This window comes from Stigmatopora argus, chromosome 16 (assembly GCF_051989625.1).
Source record: "Stigmatopora argus isolate UIUO_Sarg chromosome 16, RoL_Sarg_1.0, whole genome shotgun sequence".
NCBI lineage: Eukaryota > Metazoa > Chordata > Actinopteri > Syngnathiformes > Syngnathidae > Stigmatopora > Stigmatopora argus.
This window is the reverse complement of record NC_135402.1, coordinates 1,399,095-1,416,640: the sequence shown is the minus strand read 5'-3', so window position 1 is coordinate 1,416,640 and position 17,546 is coordinate 1,399,095. Positions and strand designations below refer to the sequence as shown.

General features: G+C 41.3%; 2 protein-coding genes and 2 long non-coding RNA genes across 4 annotated transcripts; 3 read left to right on the top strand and 1 right to left on the bottom strand.

The window, feature by feature from the left end:
• The first annotated feature begins 1,892 nt into the window (after positions 1 to 1,892).
• Positions 1,893 to 8,037, top strand: LOC144091338 (keratin, type I cytoskeletal 18). The gene is made up of 9 exons (XM_077623594.1): positions 1,893 to 2,178; positions 2,257 to 2,382; positions 3,420 to 3,502; positions 3,608 to 3,764; positions 4,379 to 4,543; positions 4,622 to 4,747; positions 6,612 to 6,829; positions 7,434 to 7,462; positions 7,596 to 8,037. Exons 1-9 carry the CDS (start codon positions 1,927 to 1,929, stop codon positions 7,712 to 7,714), a joined length of 1,275 nt encoding a protein of 424 aa, XP_077479720.1. The 5' UTR covers positions 1,893 to 1,926; the 3' UTR covers positions 7,715 to 8,037.
• Positions 8,038 to 10,810: 2,773 nt separating this feature from the next.
• LOC144091186 (uncharacterized) lies at positions 10,811 to 12,812 on the top strand. Its single transcript, XR_013305643.1, has 4 exons — positions 10,811 to 11,058; positions 12,015 to 12,132; positions 12,484 to 12,552; positions 12,712 to 12,812. It is a non-coding gene; the product is annotated as an uncharacterized LOC144091186 (long non-coding RNA).
• Positions 12,813 to 13,054: 242 nt separating this feature from the next.
• On the top strand, positions 13,055 to 13,793 carry LOC144091314 (uncharacterized). The gene is made up of 2 exons (XR_013305658.1): positions 13,055 to 13,237; positions 13,599 to 13,793. It is a non-coding gene; the product is annotated as an uncharacterized LOC144091314 (long non-coding RNA).
• LOC144091313 (uncharacterized) lies at positions 13,055 to 17,507 on the bottom strand. The gene is made up of 9 exons (XM_077623538.1): positions 17,226 to 17,507; positions 16,429 to 16,566; positions 15,845 to 15,947; positions 15,402 to 15,504; positions 14,760 to 14,873; positions 14,628 to 14,695; positions 14,326 to 14,528; positions 13,998 to 14,130; positions 13,055 to 13,455 (listed from the first exon to the last, which is right to left on the bottom strand). Exons 5-8 carry the CDS (start codon positions 14,800 to 14,802, stop codon positions 14,022 to 14,024), a joined length of 423 nt encoding a protein of 140 aa, XP_077479664.1. The 5' UTR covers positions 14,803 to 14,873; positions 15,402 to 15,504; positions 15,845 to 15,947; positions 16,429 to 16,566; positions 17,226 to 17,507; the 3' UTR covers positions 13,055 to 13,455; positions 13,998 to 14,021.
• Positions 17,508 to 17,546: the final 39 nt, after the last annotated feature.

Genomic DNA, 17,546 nt, shown 5'->3' with positions numbered 1-17,546 from the left:
AAATTCGTCTTCATTTGCCTATACGTCACCTTTACATTTTTCTGTCACTTCTTAAAGTGACAGGGACAAAAAATTCAAATAATCGTTGAAGATGCAAATAGAAAAGTTAATTTAGCAGCCAACAAAGCGTCCCCTTGTGTCTGTTATGGAATGCGCTATCAATCATATTTAGGCCATCATTTTCCCACGTGAACAAGGAGACCGTCTGTCCCCCCCCCCTACCCCCCCCCCCCCCCCCCCCTACCCCCGATGGCTTCTGTGTTGGGTTGCCAGGATCAGGTGACAGACACAGAAAGAGGTTCCCTTGACAGTTAATCCGCCTCCTCAACTCGGTTGAGAAAGTGACCGGCGGCCAGCCGGCCGGTCAGCGCCTGTGGATAAGCCCCGCCTCCGCCCAGTCTCGCCACGCACAAAGAGCGACTGTTTAACCTTCATAGATGACTTGTCTAATGTACAGGAAGTAAGTTGAAAGCAGGAAAAGATGGTGTCAAATGAGCCTATAAAAAAGGGAAAGACAATTACAACCGTGTCCCTTTAATAGAAGAAAGAGAAGGAACAGTTGATAGAAAAGTAATAATAACAATATTTGGACACCTATGCCAACTGAGACTACAAAAATGGGAAAGACAATTAGAACCAAGTCCCTTATAATAGTAATAAACTTTTTTATTTTTTTAAATCCACTGACGGTAATACTCGTTTAGCCAATCCGAACGATGACTGCCCTGTATTTACATGCTTTGAGAATAGAATAATTTTCTTGAATACCAAACGGATCTTGTTATCATAATAACTGACTTTTGAACTTCACTCCGGTGAGAGCATTTACATTTAGATGAGTCTTAGTCTTTATTTTTCCTTTCTCGATGAACGAGCCGTTAAAAACCAGACGCCGTCATCCAAGTCATCGCGCTCATTTTAAAAGCCTACTCATCGCCTTTAAGAGTCCTCGTACTCATCCAGAAATCAACGTTTTCTCGAGGGCCTTCACGTTGGCAAATTTGCGCATCCGAAGAAGAACCACGCAACGTCAGGTTAGCCGTATGGTGGAGTGGTTCCCGCGGTGGCGGTCCGTGCATTTTCTCGGAGCGCCTTCAACGGGTAAAATCCACTTCCTAGCACCATTTATTGATTAAATACAAATACTGGAGCTTTTCAGACATTACAACCGGGCCAGGGGGGTGATTTTCCCGGGAAAAGACAGCGATGGACATCAATGGCGAAACAGCAAAAATTGTACTAAAATGGGGTAGAATCCACTTCCAAATATTATTTAGGAATACAGCCCTATTTTACTCACCAAAAATCCTTTTTAACTGTACACAATATCCATCCTCCTTTCTTTCTTCCTTCTTTTCTATCGCCATCGAAGCTAACGCTGAAAGTGGAGCCTGTCCTGTCGTATTTCTGGCATAGTTCGTCTTGAAAATGGCTTTAAATCAACACAACAATATATTTGCTTGTGCAGCTCGCTCCAAATACAGTTTGGTAGCTCTGGCTAATCACTAGCCAATCATAGTTAGTGAAAGCAATGACGTATCCCTATGCCTGCGACAATGCATTGTGGTGTTGCCAACTCGAAATCTGATTGGTTAAAGCAACAGTCTTATCGACATTGTTTAATGCAGCAGAGCCTGCAGAACTGATTGTTAAGGCCTTGAGGCAGATTTCTGACCCTGGCAACAAATAATGGCTGAAATGCTATTGGTTAAATGCTTCAATATGAAAACACACATCTGGAAGCAGTGCAACCAGGGAGAAGGGAAGCTAACAGACAATTTAGAATTATTTAATAAGTATTGATGGACAAAATATAATATATGATTCAGATATTTCTTAGGCCAGCAGAGAAGGCCCTGATGGCCCGACACTGGTTTCCCGTAAATGTTTCTCGGTATCTTTCCAGCAGAGTCCTGGTCCTGGATCATGTCCTCCAGCATGTCGCTCCGGGGTTACTCCGTCGGCCGCCAGCCGTCCTTCTCCAGTCGTTCCCTGATGGACGGCGGGCGCTCCCGCGCCTCGGCGGTCTCCTTCTCCCCCGCCGCCGGCGCCTTGACCCGTTCGGCGTCCGTCAGCCACGACCTGAACGGCTCGCTCAACGGGCTTCACGGCGGCGGCGCCAACGAGAAGGAGGCCATGCAGAGTCTCAACAACCGCTTGGCCAAGTACCTGGACAAGGTGAAGTTCCGTGACACCCGTGGGACGACCCGGTCGGCGAGGCGCTTTGATCAAACCGGTTCTTCCTCAACCTGGCAGGTGCACTCGCTGGAACGCGCCAACGCCGACCTGGAGATGAAAATCAAGCAGGTGATGATGGAGCGCATTCCCAAAGGCCATGACCTGGACTCCATGATGGCCCAAGCGCACGCCATTGAGCAGGAGGTACTCCAAACTAGGATGTCCGTAGCCTCGTTTCATCGTGATAGAAGATGTTTGAAGAACTCTGTTAGGGTTATCATTATTATAAATTTGCTTGCAATGAAGAACGCTTTGCTTTACTTAGCTTATTAACATTTAAAAAGTCATTTTTAGTACATCTGCTTGCAACCATGATAAACAACGGGAAGGTCACTCCCCTTGCACCTGGACTTCTCAAAACTATGGTTCACATCAAGCTCTCTTGGGAAGATCCGGAGGACTTTAAATTGTTTGGAGAAACACCGGCTTCTGAAGGTGGTTCACATCAATCTCTCTTGGGAAGATCCGGCTTGAAGGACCAAAAATGATAGGTTCACCAATAGGCATTCCTAAATGCATGCCGTAATAAAACAGACATCTGATTCCTAACCGGGTTTCTTGCCAGAGAGAATCGATCCACACGCGTCCTCGGTCAAGATCATTCTGCCGAATCGATATCTCACTTGCTAATTTATTACATAAGATTTAACAACATGCATCACAGAAGTCTAAACAATTGAGAGTCCTGTGAGCCAGATATGAAGAAGTACGTTTCTCATAACAATTTAAAGTCCTCTGGATCTTCCCAAGAGAGCTTGATGTGAATCACCTTCAGAAGCCGATGTTTCTCAAAACTATTTAAAGTCCTCCGGATCTTCCTAATGGAGCTTGATGTGAACCATAGTTTTGAGAAGTCCAGGTGCAAGGGGAGTGACCATCCCGTTGTTTATCACGGTTGCAAGCAGATGTACTAAAAATGACTTTTTTAATGTTAACAAGCTAAGTAAAGCAAAGCGTTCTTCATTGCAAGCAAGATGTACTAAAAATGACTTTTTTAATGTTAACAAACTAAGTAAAGCAAAGCGTTCTTCATTGCAAGCACATGTATATAATGATTAAGATTTCTAACATAATGCAAAGCGTTCTTCATTGCAAGCAAATTTAGAATAATGATAACCCTAACAAGCTCCATCGTGGAAAAACCTCCATCTCTACCTGTTCACGTTACGTTGCCGTTACAGGTGAGGAAGAAAACGTTGGAAAATGCTCGTCTCATGTTGGAAATCGACAACGCCAGACTGGCGGCGGATGACTTCCGGATCAAGTGAGTGGTTGAGGTGGAGGAGAAGAGCAAAAAAGCACTTCCTCCAAACATCTGGCAGGTTTGCGCAGTTGGCTCGGCAGTCGACGCCTCCTTTTGTGTAACCAGGTGGGAGACGGAGCTGGTGATGTGTCAGTCGGTGGAGCGAGACTGCGTGGCGCTGAAGAAGGCCAAGAGCGACCACGAGCAGATTATCGCCTCCCTCAGGGGTGACGTGGACAGCTTGAAAGAGGAGCTTTACTTCCTGAGGAAGAACCACGAAGAGGTACTTCATTTCCGTCTCTTTACTGAAACCTTACGGTCGCGGATTCCGCACTGTCGATATCCTTCATTTTATTTGGAGCTGGAAAAATATTTAGATTAGATGAGATAACTTTATAATCCCGTATTAGGGAAATTTCATTGTTACAGTAGCAAGAGGGCGAGAATACAGACACAGGAAAAGACATTTTAGACATGAATAAATAGGTCATAAACAAGTTAATCAATAAATAAATTAATGTATGAATATAAGTTGAAGACTAGCGTTATTTGGTGTCCCTTTTTTTAATCTTTATCATTGCAAATCCACCAAGTTTGGAGATACGTGCGCTTCATTCGACTGGAAATTGGAATTTTCCAAGTGACCGTGAGATTGAAAATCATTTTAAAAATGCTTTGGAATTGACGTTGGGAATTTTGATAGGAACTTCATTGTCTCTAAATTATGCTTTTCTACTCTTGAAATTTAAAAGTATTTGAATGAGTACTCAAAGTGTAAACTGAGCTCTGCTTTGTCAATTATTGATGGACAACATCTAAATAATGTACGGTAGATGTCCTTACGTTTTCAACCGATTCAACATATCAATTTGGAAATCAACATTTCTTCTTTCCAAGGAACTGGAGCAGGTGAAGTCTCGCATAGCCCGCGACGAGGTGAACGTGGAGGTGGACTCGGCCCAGGGACCCGAGCTCGGAGCCACCCTGTCCGATCTGCGAATCCAGTACGAAGGCATCGTGAAGAAAAACAAGGAACACGCCGAACTGTGGTACCGCAAGAAGGTGCGCCGCCGTGGCGGTCCGTGCCGTGGTGCTCTCCGCGATTCCAGAAAGCAGGTCAATTTGAATCTCGTGTCTCAGCTGGAGGCGGTGCAGAACGACGTGAAGGAGAGTAACGAGGCCCTGAGATGCGCTCAGGGCGAGTTGGTGGAGAGGCAACGCTTCCTTCAAACCCTCGAAGTGGAGCTGGAGAGTTTGCAGAAGCAGGTGATTGACGACACTCGAAAACCACGTGATTCCGTTTTTGCAATTGTCAATTAGTTGACGGCCTGAAGATGTCCTATTTGAGAATGGAACGTAGTAGATACTTGGAAGAAGGTTTTCTGATAGATTTATTATTAATACACTTTAATCAAACAGGGAGACATCTTTAACATACACTGGCTACAACTTGCAAGGAAAATCACTCCCAACTCGCCTTCGTTCAAGAGGATTCTCAAGAGCGGCATACTCTTCTCTCCATTTAGTCGCGCCATACTCAAAACATTTAATGTAATCTGATTCAAACAATTGCATAAGCTAACCAAATAACACCATTAAGGTAAAAAAAACTGCCACAACAATCTCATATTAGATCGAAACCAAAAACACCTGCGTAAGATTTTGCACAAGTAAGCATACAATGTGACCCGAGCGGATCGGAAACCAAAACAACTGCGTAAGAATTTGCACGAATAAGCATATAATTTCTTAATAAGGAAAACAGAGCGACCGTATTTTTAAACAATAATGCTGCCACCTCCAGAAGTTCTCTGACGACACCGCTATTGTTGGACGAGTGACGGACGGGAACGACCTGGAGTACAGGGGAGTCATCACAGCCTTTGTTGACTGGTGTAGGCAAAACCACCTCTACATCAACACCAGTAAGACAAAGGAAATGGTCGTCGATTTTCGGAGGAATCCTCAACAGACCACTCAGGTGAACATCCAGGGTACAGACATTGAAATCGTGGAGAATTTTAAGTACCTGGGTGTTCACCTCAACAACAAACTAGACTGGTCCACAAACACAGATGCCCTGTACAAGAGGGGCCAGAGCCGCCTCTACCTACTGAGGAGTCTACGGTCCTTTGGAGTGTGCAGGACACTGCTGAGGACTTTCTACGACACTGTGGTGGCCTCTGCAGTGTTTTATGCAGTGCTTTGTTGGGGATCCGGGAGCACGGAGAGGGACAGGAACAGGCTGAATAAGCTGGTCAGGAGGGCCAGCTCTGTTCTGGGCTGTCCTTTGGACTCTGTGGAGGAAGTGGGAGAGCGGAGGATGCTGACCAGGATGATGTCCATCATGGACAGCACCTCCCACCCCCTGCATGAGTCTGTGGAGTCCCTCCGAAGCTCCTTTAGCAATAGACTGCGGCACCCTCATTGCAGGAAGGAGCGCTTCCGCAGATCCTTCCTCCCATCAGCTGTCAGGCTCTTTAACAAAAAAATGGCTTTGTGTTAAGACCTACCGTATGCATGCATGTACATTTATGTGTATGTATGTATGTATATATGTCCTAAGCAACACGCTTATTTGATTATATATTTATTCATGTATTTATTTCTTGACCTACTTATTACCTATCTATTACCTATCTATTTATGTCTAAAATGCCTTTCCTATTCCTGCATCCTCACCCTCTTGCCACTGGAACAACGAAATTTCCCGAATACGGGATGAATAAAGTTATCCAATCCAATCCAATCCGATTATCGCCATCTGCCGGAATCCAAGTCAAAGCAATTTAAGAGTCCCTTGTAGATCTTCATTGCCAACTCAGATCAACAGCCTCGGCCTGGAACATGGTGTCCTGTTCAGTCAATAGTCCTGAAAACAATTAACTGGCCTCGAAAGCAGCTGTGGGGGAAAGTGTCCTCGTGCTTACTTTGTCCCAACATAAAGTACAAATTAATTTATAGCTTCATTACCTATTAAAATGATTAATGAACATATACTAAGATCCCAGAATAAACCCAACATTTTCCCTCGTAGTTTAGTTGTTGGAATCTGGCACGGTACCGTCGGGTAGGTAGTATGTGCAGTGGAACCATAACAGGCTTTCAGACTGGTGTTTTTACTCCCAAGGTTGCGGCCCTGGAGGGCAACCTGGCCGAAGCAAGTCACAAGTACGGCACGGAGATGGAGCGCCTGCAGGTCACCCTTAACCAGCTGGAAGAGGAACTCTCGCAGCTCCGCTTGGACATGCAGCGCACCAAGGCCGACTATGAGCAGCTCCTGCGCATCAAGCAGAACCTGGAGATGGAAATTGCCACCTATAGGCGACTACTGGAAGGCGAGGAAAGGTAGGAAGCAGCCTGAAAGCATACTGAAACATTGAAGTGTTTGTTGGTTGTTAAAGGTATTAGAAAATGGCGAATGACTGCACAAATCTCGTTTGAAATTGGCTCCAAATCTAGTCTTTTTTTTAAATATCTATAATCCTTATAAATCGTGATTTGTGGGTGTGTGAGTGTGTGTGTATGTTAAGATTCTCTCGCTACATTTGTCCAAACCGTGAAACGTAGAGAGTTGAAATTTTTTATGGTCGCCAGAAACGACAGTCGGATCCTAATAGACAAGTGATTGAATTTCTTCACCTTCTCCAAGTGTTTAAACTCAATCTTTTATTTGTTAAACACCCATCTTTCAAAAGAGATTTTTTTTAATAGCGCAACAATTCTAAACAAGCAGGTTGGACCGGCAAAGTTATTAATATTACATAGTTGTTCCATCCCCCAAAAAGGCATCAGGTAATGTTAAAAAAGTTTTTTTCAGCAATTCTGGTTGTGACATCACAACCAGAATTGCTGATCATGTCTGGCTTGAGCGTACTTGAATGTTACTTTGTTTCTTTTAGCAGCATTTGCTTTTACTTTTGTTCTGAGCAACTATTTGATTGTCTTGCAGCATGAAGGAAGTTCCACCACCACCAAAAAGTGAGTACTTTTGCGTATAAGAAATTATTCTTGTCATTGGAATTTATTCTCATAGTCTCACTGCTTTTCTTGAAGAAAAGTCCTCTGAGCCAATATCTGATTTGGACATTTTTTTGATATAATCTCTTTGCAGAAGAGCCCGACGTTCGCACCAGGAAGATCGTGAAGGTGGTGACCCAGACCATGGTCAACGGCAAGGTGGTGGACGAATCCAGCGAGGTGGAGCAAATTGAGGAGACCACCAAGAAATAGGAGGTGCATGGGGGCGAGCCGTTATTAAGAAAGCCGAAGGAAAAAAACGTATCAGAAATCGGCCTTATTTTTAATTACCGCAGGCTTTAATTAGCTCCAAGTGTTCCGTTTGTGTAAGCGAATCAAATATAGTGTCGCATACTTAACCAGTGCTGAGATCATTAGATTTGTAGGTGAAAGACTAAGTAAGCGTTTTACAAAAGAAGACTTTACAGTCTGAATCTAGGACATATTTATCTCTTTGAGTAGAAAGGTTAAAAATACACTTAACCACAGTATTTGTATTAGAACATGAATGAAATATTAAAATAGCGTCAGTCTTGGTTTATGGTACATTTCTCATCTTATTTTCAGTTTTTTCTTCATTTATTTTTGGCCTACACAATTTGGAGAAAAGAACGTCAGAGATCAGATCGAATATTAAGAGCGAAGATTTTGTGTTAAAACAAAGACATTTTGAGAAAAGAGCAGATCACTAGTCACAATTTCCAAAACTCTGAAAAAAAGGATAGAAACAATCCTGGTGTTGAGTAAATGTGTTGATCCCATCGGAGCTAAGCTAGTTTAAGTATTAGAATTCTGGACTTGTGCCGGTTACAGTGTCTCGCCAAGAAATCGCTCACAAAAACGTCTTTTATACACTGTTTTTTTCCCCACTGCAAAACAACAGTGCTAGGCTCTTTCACACGGGGGTCTCGTGAGGGGTCAACTTTGGATTCATGGCACGAGATGCTGGACTTTTACACAGGATCCAGTGAAAACATATTTTTTGGGGGGAACTTTTACGCAAAGCATGTACCATAACAAAAGTTTACTCACTCATTGAGGACACAAACTAAAATTGCTGTTGACCAGTCTAAAGACGTGCCAGATTTGTATTCATTAAATGGATGTCATGTGGGTGAATTGAAATGTAACATTACTCAGATCACAAAATGTTAGCTCCAATGCGTCCCGTCAGGCAGTCTTACCGTATTATGCTGTTTAATATACCCGTATATTAAATGATTTTTGCTTTTTTGAGCCTCCCGTTTGTGCGCCATTTAAAATGCCCCTGCCATTTAATATACCCCTGCCATTTAATATACCCCTGCCGTTTAATATATTTAAATGGCAAGTGAGTTGAGACAATGAAAAACAGATTGTAAATCGCCTTTACGGATTTAATTTCGCCTTTTTTAAAGCTCATCCAATTTAGAACTTATTATCTTACCCCTCAACAATATACGGCATTCTCTTTTTTAAATATTTCGTTTTTTACAAGCTCAGATCATTTAGCGATGTAAAGTATGAGACATTTTTTGGGAGCGGCTCCCCAAAACGGTTGAATCCCACGAAAATAATTCCTATCAATGAAAAATAAAACGTGTATACAGACACTCCCCTACTTACGAACAGAACGGTACATACGAACATGTCTGCAAATAAAAAGTGGCGTTTGTGTCATTTACTTTCAAAGCCTTACTACATAAATGGTTGTTTTTATTTAAGGAAAAGACTTGGTCTTTTTTTCTTATTAAATAGAAAATGATTCATTTATTTTCTATATTGCCCATCCTTGCTTGCAGGTAAAGTGAGGACACTGTGGTGTAGAGGTTTGTTTGCCTGACTGCAGTGCAGGCAGGTGTGGTTCGACTCCCAGTTGGGAAACATTTTCCCTTGATTATTTCTATATATGTGTAGTCAACATTTTCCAATAATGGCAAAGTAAAGTGTGGCCATTTCATGGTGTAGAGGATCACTCACCTGACTGCCATGTAGGCAGTTGGGGTTCGAATCCCAGTTGGGAATCATTTTTCCCTTAAATAGAAACAACCATGTGTAGTCAAGACCTTCCAATAATCACTAAGTAAAGTGTGGCCACTTCATGGCGTAGAGGTTTGTTCCTCTGACTGCCATGCGGGCAGCTGGGGTTCGAATCCCGCTGACATTTGACTGATCTCTACACTATGTAGTTCAGTATATGGATGGACTTTTTTTCATTAAAAGAAAGACTTAGCCATTTTTTTCAGCAAAACAATTTTTCAGCAAAACAATTTTTCCAGTCAGCCAAAGGCCTTACACGGTTGTTTCTATTTAAGGGAAAATTGATTCCCAACTGGGATTTGAACCCCAATTGCCTGCATGGCAGGCTGATGAACAAACCTCTGCACCATGCAGTAACCACACTTTACTTGGTGATAATTGGAAATTCTTGACTACACACGGTTGTTTCTTTTTAATGGAAAAATGATTCACAAGTGAGATTTGAACCCCAACTGCCCACATGGCAGTCAGGTGAACAAACCTCTGCACCATGCAGTAGCCACACTTTACTTGGTGATTATTGTAAAGTCTTGACTACACACGGTTGCTTCTTTTTAAGGGAAAAATGATTCCCAAGTGGGATTCGAACCCCAGCTGCCCACATGGCAGTCAGGTGAACAAACCTCTATGCCATGAAATGGCCACACTTTGCTTAGTGATTATTGGAAAGTCTTGGCTACACACGGTTGTTTTTATTTAAGGGAAAAATGATTCCCAACTGGGATTTGAACCACAACTGCCCACATGGCAGTCAGGTGAACAAACCTCTGCACCATGCAGTAGCCACACTTTACTTAGTGATTATTGGAAAGTCTTGACTACACACGGTTGTCTCTATTTAAGGGAAAAATGATTCATAAGTGGGATTCAAACCACAACTGCCTGCATGGCAGTCAGGTGAACAAACCTCTGCACCATGAAGTGGCCACGCGATACTTAGTGATTATTGGAAAGTATTGACTACACATGGTTGTCTCTATTTAAGGGAAAAATGATTCACAAGTGGGATTCGAACCACAACTGCCTGCATGGCAGGCAGGTGAGTGAACCTCTACACCATGAAGTTGCCACACTTTACTCTGTCATTATTGGAAAGTCTTAGTCTTGACTACACATACATAGAAATAACTTAGTGAAAATGATTCCCAACCGGGATTCGAACCACACCTGCCCACATGGCAGTGAGGCGAGCGAATCTCTACACCATGAAATTGCCACACTTTATGTCGTCATTATTGGAAAGTTGACCACACCAGGTTATTTCTATTTCGACAGCGTTCCCGGAATTGACGTCATATTGGTGAGCCGGAAGTGAAATGGACCGGAAGAGACAATGAAAAAAAACGGTTTTTGTTGACCTGCATGCTTTGTTTTGTTTGTAAACGTCTTTTCAGGTTTTTAATCGCATGATCTAAACGGCCTAATTTGGGTCAGCTCTAACCAAGACATGTTTGTTAATGGAGATGAACAGAAGTCCACCAAGAAGTTGTTGTTTTTCACGTTGGCTGATTTTTGTGTAGTCGACGCATGCCGAAAAGGTAAGAAATGCTCCCGTTTTCTACATTGCAAGTTTCTATAAAGATATCGTTCCACTTGCAGTCATAATATCTCCAAATCGAATTGCGTTTAGTGTTTTTTATCGTTTCAAAGATCGCACAAGGAGAGAAAAGAAGTCGGCTCAATGATGACTTTTCCAATTCGAAATTCCTTTATAGACCATTTGTCATAAAACGAAAATCCTAATTGTGGAAAGACTCTCCAGTTACTCTCCAGTAATATTGGTGATATCTGACGACTTTATTTATTTATTTTTGGTAATGACCATGTATAGTAAGGTTTTTTTTTTCTTAAAAAACGACATAGTATAGTAAGGCTTTTTTTCTTAAAAAACGACCATGTATAGTAAGGCTTTTTTTCCTTAAAAAAACGACATAGTATAGTAAGGCTTTTTTTCTTAAAAAACGACATAGTATAGTAAGGCTTTTTACCTAAAAACGACATAGTATAGTAAGGCTTTTTTTCTTAAAAAAATGACATAGTATAGTAAGGCTTTTTTTCGTTAAAAAATGGCACAATGTATAACAAGGCTTTATTTACAAAAAAACGACATAGTATAGTTAGGCTTTTTTCTTTAAAAAAACGACATAGTATATATAGTAAGGCTTTTTTAATAAAAAATGACATAGTACAGTAAAGCTTTTTTCAAAAAAAAAAGTCATAGTATAGTAAGGCTTTTTTTCTTAAAAAAACGACATAGTATAGTAAGGCTTTTTTTCTTTAAAAAAAAAAAAACGACATAGTATAGTAAGGCTTTTTTCTTAAAAAAAACAACATAGTATAGTAAGGCTTTTTTTCTTAAAAAACGACATAGTATAGTAAGGCTTTTTTTCTTTAAAAAAATTACCCTGATATTAAGGCTTTAAAAAAAAATAAAAATAAATGACCATGTATAGTAAGCCTCATCTCATTTTCTGAACCGCTTTATCCTCATTAGGCTAGCGGGGGATGCTGGAGCCAATCCCAGCTGTCTCCAGGCCAGAGGCGGCGGACATCCTGAATCGGTGGCCAGACGATCTGAGGGTACAAGGAGACGGACAACCACACACTGTATAGTAAGTCTTTTTTCCTTAAAAACGACATAGTATAGTAAGGCTTTTTTCTTTAAAAAAACGACATAGTATAGTAAGGCTTTTTTCTTAAAAAACGACATAGTATAGTAAGGCTTTTTACCTTAAAAAACGACATAGTATATAGTAAGGCTTTTTTTTTCTTAAAAAACGACATAGTATAGTAAGGCTTTTTTCTTAAAAAACGACCATGTATAGTAAGGCTTTTTTCGTAAAAAACGACATAGTATAGTAAGGCTTTTTTCTTAAAAAAAACGACAGTATCGTAAAGGCTTTTTTTTCTTAAAAAAACGACCATGTATAGTAAGGCTTTTTTTCTTGTGGTCCCTCTGACAGGATGGAGTAGGTTTGGGACCAGCTTGCGGATGAAGCGCCGCCCCGACCGGTCACCTTCGTATTGGCTCGGTATGTGATGTATCGCCTTGTTGCAGCGATCATAGTGCGTGTGCATAACCACAAAAAAACTTTTTAGTATTAAAAAAAATATTTCTTATAAATAAAAGTCAAGGTCACATAATAGAACAAGAGATACTTTGCTGTCAACTTTTATTTTTATTTTTTCAGATAAGTGACAAAGGCAAAAATTGATGACTTGTGGGATGGACGGTCTTCCAACGAAAAGCTTTCCCAAACCGTGGACAGCGAGGACACCTGAAGACAAAAAAAAGTACGTTACAGTCACACATTCTTGACCATTTTGTGACTTTTTTTTAACCATGTCTTGCAGGACACTGGACCTTAAAGCAGTCCAAAAAAGACTTCTTTCACTAAATGTCAGCCAAGACATTTCAGACAAGCCTTTTTATTTGCACAGAATCGCCACTTTTGGATTAAACTTTTTTCTTCAAATTCAGGCATATCCTTGGTCTCTATCAAACTGGATCCCGTTTCTACCATACAAAAAAGTTGCATGGATTGATTCCCACATCCTTCAAGTTTTCACTCTTCAGCTCAAACGGATACTTGGCCTCAATAGTAGAGCACCAACTTACCATACAAAAGGTAATTGGTTAGATTCCCCGCCTCCTCCAACTTCTCACTTTTCAGGTCAAATAAAAACCGAGTGGGCAGGACCATACTTTTTAGCGAGGTGGCTTATACACTTAGTCAATTGAGTCGGCTTATACACTTAGTCAATTGAGTCGAGCGCCATCCTACCGAAAATACTTGGCCGGTCGAAGTTTAGTGGGTGTGTGGGTGGGCCCCTTGGCGCACACAGTAGAGTATGCGCCTACCACCGAGTGGAAGCTGGTTCGCGTCCCGCAGACGTACTCTTGGTGCCTCTCCCGCCTTCGGCGGGAGAGACACCTGCGACATAAGATAAATTACCTTTTACTAAAAAAACCTAAAAAATAAATTTTACATTTAATCATTACATCCAGATTTGTTAAAATACTTAGCCTAAAAAATCCAAACACTTAGCCAAATTACGACCATGCTGAGTGAGGGAGGTGGCTTTCACACTTAGTCAAATGAGTCGAGTTCCCTCTTACCGAAAATACTTGGCCGGTCGAAGTTTAGTGGGTGTGTGGGTGGGCCCCTTGGCGCACACAGTGGAGTATGCGCCTACCGCCGAATGGATGCTGGTTCGCGTCCCGCAGACGTACTCTTGGTGCCTCTCCCCGCCTTCGGCGGGGAGAGACACCTGCGACATAAGACAAATTACCTTTTACTAAAAAAAACTTTAACATTTAAATTTTACATTTAATCATTCCATCAAATTTGTTAAAATACTTGGCCTAAAAAATCAAAAGACACTGGCTATTAGCTAGGATTTCAAATTGGACATGGCCATGCTGAGTTGGGAGGCGGCTTGCACACTTAGCCAAATTACTCGAGCGCCCTCTTACCGAAAATTCTTGGCCGGTCCAAGTTTAGTGGGTGTGTGGGTGGGCCCCTTGGCGCACACAGTAGAGTATGCGCCTACCACCGAGTGGAAGCTGGTTCGCATCCCGCAGACGTACTCTTGGTGCCTCTCCCCGCCTTCGGCGGGGAGAGGCACCTGCGACATAAGAAGAATTACCTTTTACTAAAAAATACTTTACAAATTAAATTTTACATTTAAACATTACATCAAAAATAGTTAAAAGAATTGGCCTAAAAAAAACAAACGACACTGGCTATTAGCTGGGATTTCAAATAAGCCACCCAAACAATTTTATTGGTTGGCATTCCCACCACAACCGCCGGCTGTCGAAGAACCGCATGGTGGCGTTGTTCTGCCAGTCGCCCTCGTCCACATCCGTGTCTGCCGAATGACAGGGACACAGCTCAAACCCACGGTTGTCACGGGGTGAGGCAAGCAGGCCTGGACTTGTCGGTCGGTGGGCTGCACCCGTTCTTCTTCTCCTCCTGCTCCTCTTCCACGTTGTCCAATGCATCTTTCATGACACAAAGATAATTATTTCTCAACACTGCCCAAGATGACAACATTTTTGTCTTACGACACTAATATCTTTAGTGGCGACACGGTTTTCAACCTGGCATGATGAAGGCGACGTGCATCTGTCCCAACTGCTCCTGCGGCCGGTCAGCAAGCTCTTCCCGACTGGACGCCGTGAATGACATAAAGGTCACGTGACCAAAGTGATGATGTCGACAGTCGGACTTACAGATCAGTGAGGATTTGTCGTCCACCTGCATCTGCGGGACCATGTCAGCCTCCGCTCACTGAGGCGCCGGAGACTCCTGGATGAAGGCGCAATCCGGGGTGCGCCGGTACGAGTCTGTCAACAAACAAGGCAAAGCGTGAACTTGTGGGGAACATTTCCTCCATGCTGTAACTTACATTCAACAAATATCTTGTACGTACACGGGCCTTGCGAGGATGAGCCAGAAGCCAAGATTCATTCATTATGTATACAATAAAGTCAAATATGACTATTATTGCTCAAATGCCACTATGCATTTTTTTTAAAGAAAAAAGCCTTACTATACATGGTAAATTTTAAGAAAAAAAGCCTTACTATACCATGTCGTTTTTTAAGAAAAAAAAGCCTTACTATACCATGTCATTTTTTAAGAAAAAAAAGCCTTACTATACTAAGTTTTTTTTAAGAAAAAAGCCTTACTATACTATGTCGTTTTTTAAAGAAAAAAAGCCTTACTATACTATGTCATTTTTAAAGAAATAAAGCCTTACTATACTATGTCATTTTTTTTTAAAGAAAAAAAGCCTTACTATACTGTCGTTTTTTTTTTTAAGAAAAAAAGCCTTACTATACTATGTCGTTTTTAAAGAAAAAAAGCCTTACTATACAGTGTGCGTGGTTGTCCGTCTCCTTGTACCCCAAGATCGTCTGGCCACTGATTCAGGCCTGGAGACAGCTGGGATTGGCTCCAGCATCCCCCGCTACCCTAATGAGGATAAAGCGGTTCAGAAAATGAGATGAGATGAGGCTTACTATACATGGTCTTTAAAAAAAAAAAAAGCCTTACTATATACTATGTCGGTTTTTTTTAAAGAAAAAGCCATACTATACTATGTCGTTTTTTAAGAAAAAAAGCCTTGCTATACTATGTCGTTTTTTAGAGAAAAAAAAAGCCTTACTATACTATGTCATTTTTTAGAGAAAAAAAGCCTTACTATACTATGTCGTTTTTTTTTTAAGAAAAAAAGCCTTACTATACTATGTCATTTTTTTAAAGAAAAAAAAGCCTTACTATACTATGTCGTTTTTAAGGAAAAAAGACTTACTATACAGTGTGCGTGGTTGTCCGTCCGGCTGACCACCGATTCAGGATGTCCGCTGCTTTTGGCCTGGAGACCGCTGGGATTGGCTCCAGCATCCCCCGCTAGCCTAATGAGGATAAAGCGGTTCAGAAAATGAGATGAGGCTTACTATACATGGTCATTAAAAAAAAAAAAAAAGCCTTACTATACTATGTCATTTTTTTAAGGTAAAAAGCCTTACTATACTATGGCGTTTTTTATGAATAAAGCCTTGTTATACAGTGTGTCATGTTTTTACGAAAAAAAAAGCTTTACTATACTATGTCATTTTTTATGAATAAAGCCTTGTTATACTTTGTGTCATGTTTTTACGAAAAAAAGCCTTACTATATACTATGGCGTTTTTTAAGAAAAAAAGCCTTACTATGCTATGTCGTTTTTTAAGAAAAAAAGCCTTACTATACTATGTCGTTTTTTAAGAAAAAAATAGCCTTACTATACTATGTCGTTTTTTAAGAAAAAAATAGCCTTACTATACTATGTCGTTTTTTAAGAAAAAAATAGCCTTACTATTATACATGGTCATTTTTAAGGAAAAAAAGACTTACTATACAGTGTGCGTGGTTGTCCGTCTCCTTGTACCCTAAGATCGTCTGGCCAAAAGTCCACTGGGGAGAAAAGTGCCCTGTTAGAACTCAAGCCGCTGTCCACCAGGAAGAAGATGTCCGTCAACTTTTGGGCCACAGCTGAAAAGCCACATAGGGACAGAGTTTAGCTTTCTAAACAAACATTTATAGCCTTAATTCCATCATGTACATACACTACAACAAGTGCAGGCTATACAATGAGTGTGTCAATCAATCATATTTGCATTTAACATCATTAAGCAAAACGTTTAGCCCATTCGCAACGACAAATAAGTGTATTATACAAACAAAATGGTAGGAGTAAGAACGTTGACTTAACTAGTGCTCATTTAGCATCCACAATAAAGTACAGTTAGAAGCACTATGTGGACTCCCTGCTATCGTAGCGATTAGCGACTCGCGGCTAGCGTTAGCCTCATGCTAATTGCTCATTAGCGTGATATTTCCACAAAAAAGACAGTTGGAATCCCGTAACAATAACCACCGCGTTAAGAACACCGCTCGGTTCTTATGGATACTTACTTGCACAATACATCATTTAGCAAAATAACATTAGAATTTAAGCTTTAAGGTTTAACCTTAACCCTTGCTTGCTTAGCTGAGCTCAACATGGCGATCTTCAGCTCAAAATAAACGCACACTTATTCACCATAATAAGTAAGCAACTCGTACGACATCAAAATAAACTCACACTTGTTCATTATAACAAGCAACTAACTCGTAAGACCTTAAAATAAATGTTATAATCATTGTTTTACCTGACTGGCGTGCAATAGTTCTGAGATACAGTGTGCCTAGTCCCACCACCTGAAGTCATTTGAAGTTAATCAGCGAGTTGTTGTCTCCGTGCCCTGCGATTGGCTGGCAAGCCATAGCTACGGAAAATGATTGAATCAATGAATGATTTATTTTGAAAAATTGAATTATATTGGCACCATAAGTTAGACCAGAGCTATTTTGTATACCTACCAAAGAGATGTGTATTCTTCCAAATCAATAAAACTGAATACAGCAGTTTAAAAATAAACCAACACACACACACACCCCAGACACCCACCCACCCCACAAAAACCCACCCC

Excerpts from the sequence above, each read along its gene's own strand:
- LOC144091313 (XM_077623538.1), bottom strand. The coding sequence starts at position 14,802 with ATGGTCCCGCAGATGCAGGTGGACGACAAATCCTCACTGATCT. Across the intron at positions 14,696-14,759 it reads CGACAAATCCTCACTGATCT|TCGGGAAGAGCTTGCTGACC; the intron begins GTAAGTCCGACT and ends CACGGCGTCCAG. Across the intron at positions 14,529-14,627 it reads CGTCGCCTTCATCATGCCAG|ATGCATTGGACAACGTGGAA; the intron begins GTTGAAAACCGT and ends GTGTCATGAAAG.
- LOC144091338 (XM_077623594.1), top strand. The coding sequence starts at position 1,927 with ATGTCCTCCAGCATGTCGCTCCGGGGTTACTCCGTCGGCCGCCAGCCG. Across the intron at positions 2,383-3,419 it reads CGCACGCCATTGAGCAGGAG|GTGAGGAAGAAAACGTTGGA; the intron begins GTACTCCAAACT and ends TTGCCGTTACAG. Across the intron at positions 6,830-7,433 it reads CTACTGGAAGGCGAGGAAAG|CATGAAGGAAGTTCCACCAC; the intron begins GTAGGAAGCAGC and ends ATTGTCTTGCAG.